The sequence below is a fragment of the Artemia sp. Qi Xiang Cuo genome, chromosome 4 (assembly GCF_049724085.1).
Source record: "Artemia sp. Qi Xiang Cuo chromosome 4, ASM4972408v1, whole genome shotgun sequence".
In the NCBI taxonomy this organism is placed as follows: Eukaryota; Metazoa; Arthropoda; class Branchiopoda; order Anostraca; family Artemiidae; genus Artemia; species Artemia sp. Qi Xiang Cuo.
Genome location: NC_142797.1, coordinates 70,366,352 through 70,377,171, shown reverse-complemented (window position 1 = coordinate 70,377,171; position 10,820 = coordinate 70,366,352). Strand labels below are relative to the sequence as shown.

At 35.1% G+C, this 10,820-nt stretch overlaps 1 protein-coding gene across 4 annotated transcripts in view; it reads right to left on the bottom strand.

Moving 5' to 3' along the window:
* Nucleotides 1-2,790: 2,790 nt before the first annotated feature.
* Clc (clathrin light chain) overlaps nt 2,791-10,820 on the bottom strand; it is a 49,208-nt gene continuing 41,178 nt past the window's right edge. For 3 of the 4 annotated variants that reach the window (XM_089088510.1, XM_089088513.1, XM_089088511.1), the window contains 2 exons: nt 10,076-10,087; nt 2,791-3,081 (listed from right to left, as the gene is read on the bottom strand). In XM_089088510.1, the coding sequence (XP_088944636.1) occupies nt 2,898-3,081; nt 10,076-10,087 (196 nt within the window). In that variant the 3' untranslated portion in view covers nt 2,791-2,897. The remainder of the gene's footprint in view (nt 3,082-10,075; nt 10,088-10,820) is intronic. The other variant, XM_089088512.1, reaches the window with a different exon arrangement.

Below are 10,820 nucleotides of genomic sequence, written 5' to 3'. Positions count from 1 at the left end.
AGCACAGTAAAGCTTGCTCTTCTTCACTCCAGTCTTTTCAATGCTTCACTCTTTACCATACCCCAAGAGGTTCTAATTTCCTTTCCCATTCAGGGACGACTCGGTTTTTGTTTGACCCTATATGGATGTCCAAAAAGCACAATTTTTGGCTCTCAACTTTGGAAGAGTGATCTATCACTCTGGCTAAACTATCTTGACTACTTTCGTTATAGTCATAGACGTTTCTCGGATAGCTTTTTGTTTATATACGATTAGTCAAAATAGCGGCAAGGACTATCCTTTGAAACTTACTCTGGATTTTTTCTTTAAATCTTCCTCAGCCTTCCAAGTGCCAATGTTTCATAACCATAGTTAACACTGTCATTGCCATGGCTTCTACTACTGTAATTTTAATTCTTTCAAGCCTTTTTCAGCTCTAAAAAAAATCGCTTTTTGCCTTGGCTATTATACTTTTAAAATCTTCGATGCCTCTAACATATTTAACAACGATATTACCAGCGTAAGCAAAGCTATCCACTTGATTACCTCTACGCCCTCATCTATTCCTAATCTAAGCGACTAAGTCTTAACAATTGATTCAACAACAAAGCAAGTGCTAACCTCGCATTCAATCTTAGTCATAACAATATTAGTATTGTACATACCACTTAACACTTTAATGTACTTTTCTGGTATCAAACAGTTCGTGGTAACGAACTGTAAGTTATGAGCGACTCGCTTAATAGTAACCAAAACTCTAAAAAAGAAATTTTGTTAATAATCTATCGATCAAGAAGATTGTTTCTATGCTGATTCCAGATATACAAAACTCATTTAGTTTAATGTTACCGATCAAAGGCTACGAGCCTGAGAAAGTTTGCCTGATTCTCGAAAAAAGGGAGGAAACAACCACGAAAAGTCAAAGAAGTTTAATGAACATAAAACCACCAAATTCACAATATCAGGGAGCCCTCAGGTACTCTATCAGGTCCTATTAGCAAAAATGTGGAAAAGTTTATTTTTTGCATGAAGAAAGATCATGGATGCCTGTTTATGTTTTTTCCAGGGGTTCATTAAAAAACAACCCTTGATTATTAACTTAAGAGTGAAAATTTTGTCGCTGCATCCTCTCCCCTTCCTAAAACCCTATTTTTCTTCTCTTAAAACTTTATCTGCAGCATCTCTTAATCTAAAACGTATCATCATGTTAAATCATTTCCTTCCTACAGAAATCAAGCTAATGCCTCTGTAATTAACACCCACTCCGCCTGGTCACCTTTCTTATAAAGAGGTTTCGTTAAATTTCTTTTACTAAGACCACAAGGTACTTCCCTTTTTTTTAAAATCATATTAATAATCTTTAGTAGTTATCCTTAACTTCGAAGCCACTATATTTCAATAATTCATTTACTACACTGTCAGCACCTGAGCGCAAAAAATAGTACTATTTTTTAATCCCTTTGGTACTCAGCCTAGCCCATCCTCGCAAAATAAATCCTTTTTCACTTCTACATTGTCCAATTGTATTTTTCCCTGTAGTGTTAGCACAAATGGACTCATTCTCAAAATGATCCGTCCATCCTTCTTCAACAATTACCTTATCACAAATTGAGTTCCTATCTTTAGCTGGGACAAGTCCAGAGTGACTACTTCCTCTCAATTCCTTAACACTTTCACATATCCTTAATTCGTTCTTTCATACATTCCTACTTCCCTCTCATTCCCGTATGATCTATCAATCAGAAACTTCTACAAATACCTTGTCTCTTTTTCAAAGTTTAGAGCGTTTGCGCTAACATTCCTAGGCATGTTTCTAGCTTTCCTCCCTAAGGCACCATCTGCTACTTTGCAAAATATTTTCCTAAAATGATCCGATTCTTCTTCTACATTGTCAAATAAAAACTCCCGAGTTTCATATTCAACTGTTCCTAGAAAGTTCTTCTCAAATCCTCAGAATGAAGCTCATCAACGTTAGATATACCCAGAGGGTAGCTACCCTTGCTCAATTATAGCTTTAAATTGACTCCAGCAAATTTTTTTAGCTTAAAAGTACCTGCCGCAACGTACTTACGAATAAAAAAGCACTACTAGATGGTCATATCTACTTTTTAAATCAATAACAGCACTCCTATATACCCAAGTATCTTGTATCGATCCTGCCAGTCTTCGATTTACAGTAACATAATCAACAAGGCCAGACGTCCTACCTCAAAAGAGTAGTTAAAGGCATTTTATGACTAGATACTACATTGGTTATAACTAGCTTATTGTACCGATAAAACTAAAGCAGCCTATAAACATTGGCATTTTCATTTCCTACACAAAAATAGCTTTTGACGAATCAAGCGAATACGGCTCTGTCAAAGCCTTTTTTTTTGCACCAGGTAGAAATTTCAAATTTCTATGTAGAAATTCAAAGTTTGAAGGAAGAAAACATCTCCCTTCTAAGTAATAAGCGAATACGGCTCTGTCATAACCTTTTTTTGCACCAGGTAGAAATTCAAAATTTGAAGGGAGCAATCATCTCCCTTCTAAGTAATAGGCAACAACAAGGTTTTTTTTTAAACTATATATTTATTATTCCTCACTTTTGACCACTACACGGAATGCAAATAAATTCATTACTTATAACAAACAAAATTATGCAGGTGAAACTCGAACAGCAAAAAGAGAGGGAAAAACAGAAGCAAAAATACACATACATCTATCCTGACACAAAAACTCATTGAGTTGCGAACATCAGAAGTGACTCCTTAGAAAAACAAAACTTCAAATCTAAGCTTATCTTACACCACACACACAACTGCTAAATGAAAAATCCCTTTGAAAGAGGACAAGGGAAATGTAACAGTGATCTTGTGAGTTACTTCTAGGCATAAATAGGTTTGGTAGTCGATTAGGGAATGAAATAAATAGATTCATAATAAGTTTTTCACTGGAGGACTTTGTTTAAGCTGCAAAATGATACTTCTCATACGTGCAATGTCCTTGGAATTGCGAGAGGCCTTTGGATTGAAGTCGCAGAGTTTGGCAATTTTTTCCCATTGCTGACCCGGGTTCACCTCCCCATTTACATCAGCCACAAGCTCTTTTTCAGCAGCCCTAAAATGTAAATATAGGATTAAAAATTAACAGTAAATAGATGTAGTCATCTGGGGAGCATACACAAGAGGCCTTTTGTAAAAAAAAAAATGTATCCTAAATACTACAGAAAGATTTGGCGTTTTGATATATCTAATTGTCTGTTTTGAATTGTTTGGCAAGATGTTGTAAAATCAACTTATAGACGCTTTAAAATTCATATTTGAATAATTTTCACAATTTTAGAAACCTTTGTTTTTTATTTACTTATTTTTCTTTTTCGACCGATTCGCGTACGATCAGTAAGTCAACCTTTTAAAAAAAACTCGAAATTTCTTTTTTAGCTTGTGCTTGGTGTAAAGATATTTTTTTTTATTTATGGGTGAAGTAGAGGAACAAGATCCTTCCTACAAATGTAAGGGCGCTCTACCTTGGCAAATTCTCAGAATTTTTTATCGCAATTTTTATTTTACCACACTGACATTAATATAGTTCCAAGAGGTGTCTTATGTCTCTTGTCTTGACCGGACAAGTACGCATAATATTGTCTAAGAGATATTTCCCCATCCTAATATCATATGTGAAATAATAAATGGAATCTTAGAATAAAAAACTAAAATCATGTCTTTTCTAAAACCATGCCTTCAGCTAATGTTGGTTTTGAAAAAAAAAGTTTAAAAGTTTTTCGAGATCATACATTTGTCTTGACCTTCTCATCAACAAAACTTGCAAGAGAGATAGTTTCTTGAATAAGTAAAAATAATAATATGATTATAACATAATTTTTTTTCTTAATTTTCAATATGAAAAGGAACGGAGAGGAACAAAGTGGAGAATGTTTATTAGTTATAATATGATTTTCAATTTTTTTTTATTGATAAATTTTTTTAGTAGACGCATGATCAACACACCATATACTTGTGTAATAAAAGAGCTTAAATCATCCATCGTAATCAGGATTTGGACATGTATAGAATTAAAAATATCACGTGACCCGTGCTCCCTAGTTAACTTAATGAGTTTGAAGGTTAGAGCCAATAGGTTAGACAGAAAATTATCTATTCATAATGTGTTGGAATATACCTGGAAACCAAAAACGGCTTCGTAGATATATCGATCAGCGCACTAGGACCACCAAACACAAGATTGGTCTGTGTTTTTCCCTCTCTCTCAATTTATTAACATGCCAGTACAATATTTTACTATTATGCCTTCTAGCTTTATTTTCCAGATCTTTGCCTATTTTATCCATGGCCTCCATTTCACACCTCCTTAGTTCATATTTTAGTGCTTTCTCCACTTTCTTTACATTCCCTTTATTTTCATTTGATCTATTACTCAGATAATTCTTGTACAAGCCCCTTCTACTCTCTTCAACACTTCTACTCTCTTCTACGCCCCTTCAACATAAAGGTTTTTCACTAATATTTCTAGCTGCGTTCCTAACTTTATTCTCTAAGACACCATCAGCAACTTAACAAACTGTTTTCCTAAAATTATTCCACCCATCTTCTACATGGTCAAATTTGGAACTCTCTAGTTTAGTATTCAACAGTTCCTGGAAAACTTCTCTCAAATTTTTCATCTTGGAGTCTACCAACATCACAACTTCCCAGGGAAGTAGTTACCCTTCCGAAATTTCTGCTTTAACTTAACCCTAGACACTACTAGATGGTAATCTTTACTTTTAATATCAATAACAACACTCCTATATACCCTAGTATCATGTATTGATCCTGCCAACTTCGATTTACACTAACATAATCAATTACCTAGAGCAGCGTTTCCCAAAGTGTGGATCGCAACCCGGCACCAGTTCGTCCGGGTTTCAAAAAAAAAAATTATAATCTTTTTTTTAATCGGTTGGACACTTGGAATAGTGACAACAACATGTTTACTTGTTTTCTTAAATATATCTTCGTCGCTCGCGCCCAAGTCTTATGCCGCAAACATTGCTAGGTGTTGGGATTCTCATAGAATGCTCCCCGCCCATTTTCCGGCTTAAATATTTTCTGACATTTAACCCTTTTCCCCAAAGGCGTCAATGCTCATTGCTTATTTTTTCTGCACTGACTGGAGAATTGTGTCTGAAATGAATAATTTTATTTTGTAAATAGATGTTTTCTTCACAAGTTGGATCGCGACAGAAGGAAAACCTCGTACGCAGCCGCGATGAAAAAATGTCTGGGAAAAACTGACTTCAAGATTAGCACTTAGCTGATATCTAAATGATAGACTAGATTGAAAGTTTTGTTACGCCAATTGTTTATTTACAAATTTGAAACGAATGGATTAAAAAGAACGAGAACAAACACCAAATGAAGGTCACACTAGAACAGCGAAATTAAATGAATTCTTATTATAATTAGATTTTGGAAAACAAAAAACCAAATGTTTTATGTTGAGAAAGTTGCTACCATAATTAAGCACGGTACAGCTACCTCTCAAACCCCACAAAGGACTAGAGTCTCGTGCTTTACTGAAAACTAAAGAAACAAATCAAATTTGACCGAAGAATATTTTATTGAAAGGAACTGATTTAAAAGAAAGAAACTGAACTAAATAGTTCAAGGGTTTTAACCTGTCAATTGAATCAGGGGTGGTGACCCGTTTTTTTTCAAATAAAAATAGTATTTATTTTTTATAGATCCCATTTGCTAATCCGATTTTATACAGGAACATTATCTAGAGTTTTGGGTGTGTTTTCTGTGATTATGGTGTTGCCCTACTTTGAAAGTTTTGTTAAGATGTGAGTTTTGTTTATTTGTATTGTCTTTTTTTTTCTGTTGTTTTGTGTTGTTCTTTGTCTTTTTCTTTAAATGATTAACAATTTTATTTTTCTTTTTTTTACGTTGATAAAGGCTTCCGGGTGTGGACTCTCTTGTAAATGGAAAAACAGTGTGGTCTAAGAAATTATTTAAAGAAAGAAATCCTGGGGAAAATTTATGACATATTAGATAAAAAGCAAATTAAGTGTTGCAAATATGCGGATACTGAGAAAAGAATTACTGGAAGTTTGAGCAGCATTAAATTTTTAAGTTAAAAAATACACATTTTCATAAAGTTCTATCCTGTTGGATGTTTTGAGAAGCGACCCTTTTTTATGATAATTTATATTCCAGCTAAGTTTGGCTTCATCACTGATTTTAATCTTTTTTTGCATTAGGTCTCGTATCGTATATGAGCCAATTTCTACATTCAGAATAATATTATCAGCTAATAAGTTCTTTTGCTATAATTATTTTTATGGGTGAGCTCACCGAACTAAACATCAAGTTATAAGGGCTCATCACTTCATCCCCCCACCGAAAAAACAACAAAAACAAAAAAAAAATTTGGGAACTAGGGGCAAACTTCCCCATCCTTATCAAATGTCAGGTGTCGGACCTTCCCCTTCATAAATATATCCTACAGCTTAACAGTCAATAAGTTTTATTTATGATAGCAGTCAATGTTAATTGAGAGTAGAAGCAAGTTAAAAGTAGCCACATAATAAGTTTGGGTTTCAGTATTTGCAGTATGAGCCTCAAATAACTAATAATACCAGAAATTCTTAAGTACCATACTTAATATATTACGACATTGAGCTTCTATGTTACAATATTAGCGATTTGTAATCAGCAATATCCTAAATTCTTAAATATCAAGTTTTGTAAGAATCAGAAATTAATTGTAAAATATGTGGACTTGATTAATGTAAATAAACTGCTGACAACAATATTCAAACAATAATATCAAATCTGTTTTAAAAGTAACAGAAATACCAATTGCGGTGGAAATCGAATGCCATCTGTGAGATGCGTGCTTAGGGTATTTTCATCTTGGACCAACTCCTCAAATAATCCCCTAAAGGAACACGAGTCCAGAGAGGTGAGATATGTCTAGATAAGCGATATGGGGACAGAATGAGATTATAACACACGGGCTAGGGGTCCAAGGGCCCTCCATATCCTTTTGGGCCAAGCAATTACAAAAACCGAAATTCTTAGAATAACTCTCGACTTACGACAACAAGCTAACAAATTAACCATTTTTACAAATAATTTCGAATTCTATATTGCAATATCAGAATCAGAGCTGTTACCAACGGGCTTTGATTTTGGTTTTTTCTTTTTATATTACTTATATTTTAATGACGAAACTTGAGCACCATTTGGAAATGTGTACTTCATGTTTTGTGATTTAGGAAAATTCGTACTACGATCTTAATATGTGCTTTTGGGGGCTTTATCTTTATTACTTGCGTACCTCTGATTTCAAAAAAGCGTGACAAACCCAATATTTTTGAAGTGTCTGTTCTGTGCAATTAGGTCTCGATCTGTAATCAATTAAATAAAAAAAACAAAACAAGTCTTTTCAACTGGAAGTAAGGAGCAACATTAAAACTTACAACGAACAGAAATTATTACGTATATGAGGGGGTTCGCCCCCTAGTCAATACCTCGCTCGTTACGCTTAATTTCGAATTTTGTCCCAATTCTTTAATAATGAATCCTGAAACTCTAAAAAAAGGAGTTGTAAAAGCTCTTTTGAAAGTGCTAAAAAAAAACTTTAGCGCAAAGAGCGAGGTATTGACTTGGGGGCAAACCCACTCATATACGTAATAATTTTTGTTCGTTTAAGTTTTAATGTTGCTCCTTACGTTCAGTTAAAAAAAACTTGTTTTTTTTATTTAATTTCTGATCGTTTTTTAAATAATGCTTGGAAATCCGGCGCCCCCTTCATAGAAATTTCCCTTCCCCCATGAAAACTTCCTTCATGGACAGATCCTTCCCCGTAGCCCCCTCCCCTACTCTATGTAAACAACGGGCAAAGTTCATAACTTGCAGCCCTCCCCCCGGGGACTGTGGGGGATTAAGTCAACCTCAAAGACATAGTTATTACATTTTTCGACTATGCTGAACAAAATGGCTATCTTAAAATTTTGATTGGGTGACTTTGGTAAAAAAATGAGCGTGGGAGGGGGCCTAGTTGCCGTCCATTTTTTTTTGTCACTTAAAAAGAGCACTAGAACTCTTAATTTTCGTTCGAATGAACCCTCTCACGATATCCTAGGACCACTGGATCGACACGATCGCCCCTGGAAAAACAAACAAACAAATAAATATGGTTCCGTGATCTTTCTTCTGGCAAAAAATACCAAATTCCACATTTTTGCAGATAGGAGCATGAAACCTCTACAGTAGGATTTCTGATACGCTGAATCGGATGGTTTGATTTTCATTAAAATTCTATCACTTTTAGGGGGTGTTTCCCCCTTTTTTCAAAAATATGGCAATTTTTTCTCAGGCTCTTAACTTTTGATGGGTAAGACTAAACTTGATGAAACTTATATATTTGAAATCAGCATACAAATCCGAATCTTTTGATGTATCTACTGGTATCAAAATTCCGTTTTTTGGAGTTTTGGTTACTATTGAGCCGGGTCGCTCCTTACTTACAGGAACTGTTTGATAAGCTAAACAGCCTCACTTACTTAGATACCATTTTTTGTAAAAAAGAAGAAGAGATATGGGGTGGGGGTGTGTAGTGTATGAGGCATGGTAGTAACACCTCCCTGAGTCATGTACACTGAAAACCCTATATGACTACTTTCAACAAAGTGTAACATGTTCACCTTTCTATTTAAATGTATATATGAACCCTCTGTTCTATATTTGTTATTTGTAAAAATCAGGGCCATTACCCTAGGAACACAATTATCATCACATCCCTGGAGGTCAGTTTTATGAGCCTTCAAAAAATTTCGATTAAAGTGGCTTTCGAGTAAAGATATGGTATGAGGCAGCATATATCATTCAGGGGTGAAGCAGCATATAGGGTGGTAGGTTGACCTCTGGTTAGATTTGACCCTCAAAATTGTACGGTATTTTTCGTTTGTGGTTGAATAAGCCCTAGCCCAAGTTCTTTAGTTCAACCTCTTTTCTTTAGAGTACGTTCCTACTATAAATATAGACATATTGCTATGAGACGGGACAAGAGACAAGAAGAAAGAAGAAGACAAAACAATCTAGAAAAAACTTGAATAGTTTTAACACCAGAATCCCAAACAAGTAAGGAATTAGCAATTGTATGTAGCATATAAATATTAGATAGGTAATGACACATTTGTTAAGAAAGTACTTAAAGCAGGCATTTTAGAAAAGGAAGGGCGATTATTTAGACAGGAGGATCAGGAAAAGATAATGGGGGACAGGAGGTGATTGAAGTAACAATGGTTTTTCCCTTGGTTGAGCCCTTAATTTATAACTAGTAGACAGGAGGATCAGGAAAAGGTAATGGAAGACAGGAGGTGATTGAAGTAACATTGGTTTTTCCCTTGGTTGAGCCCTTAATTTATAACTAGTAGACAGGAGGATCATGAAAAGGTAATGGAAGACAGGAGGTGATTGAAGTAACAATGGTTTTTCCCTAGGTTGAGCCCTTAATTTAGAACTAGTAGACAGAAGGCTCAGATGGAAGCAGTTGAAGATACGAGTGTTAAGCAGCGGGTTCAGGAGGAGGCACTTGAGGACAAGACAAGACGGGAGCATCAGGGAGAGATATCTGCTCGACAAAAGGATTAGGAAGAGGCACTTTTCTTTTTAGGACAAAGGACCAGGAAGGCACAATTGACCTGAAGAGGAGACATTGGTTTGAAAAAGGGACGAGGAGGATTCCATAAGAGACATTTCTTCGAAAAGAGAATCAAGAAGAGGCATTTATTAGACAGGAGAATCGGTTTGAAAAATTAGGATTAAACAGGAGGATCAGGTGGTATTATTCGAAAGGAGATATTTCTTACAGAGTAAGGTCAAGAAGAGACCTTTGTTAGACAGAAAGATCAGGAGAAAGAATTCAAGGCAACATAGAGGAATGTCTTAAATACGAGGATTGGGAACAGATATTTGAGAGGAACATAAGATATTTGTTAGACATAATTCACCTAGGTGCACACATGCTTTCACCACTTTGGTGTGCCTTTCAAGGTATATTAATAATACAAATTAATAAAATAAGGACATATTATACTTACATGCACGCATCTCTGCAGCAGCAAAATAAATAAAAAATATTGGATTAATATAACAGAATATGGAAAAGCAGAAAAGAGCGGCTTTCTCTTAACATAAGGGCGCTGGGCTAGACAAATTCAATACACTCAACTTCAATGAAATTGAAGTTTATGAATCACCTGCAGAAGATGATCACTCAAACAAAATATGCTGATCATTTTCATCGGATTGATGGCAGTGTCAGCAGAGAGGAGGTTGATGCAGCCCCCAACTATAAAGCATCATTTTAAGGGAATATCCAGCCCTGAGGTGGCAATAGCCCCTAGACTAGAATGCAGAACATTACATCTGAGAATGGGCCTTCGCTCTATGCCTCAAGGCATTTCAACATTCTGCCTCAATGGAGGATCTAACTCTAGGATATCTGCTCTATTAAATTGCTAGCAGATACGCATTATCATTTCACTTGCTTTCCTTGTGGCTAAGTATATCCTGGTTTTCCAGCTCGATTTCCGTGCTCCTAAACTTCAAAAATTATCTTTAAATTTGAATGAGTAAAGTCGAGGGGTAGAAAAAATGGACTAAATCCAGCAAATTTTCTACTGGATGGATGAATTTTTCAGGAATGGATTTATAATCAAAATAGGGTTCGAAATATGTATTAAATATTTTCAATTTCGACTTTCATTCATTGAAAGTCAAAATTGGATATTTTTAATTTCAACTTATATTCATTTTGCTCTTGTAAGGATTGAACACCAAACA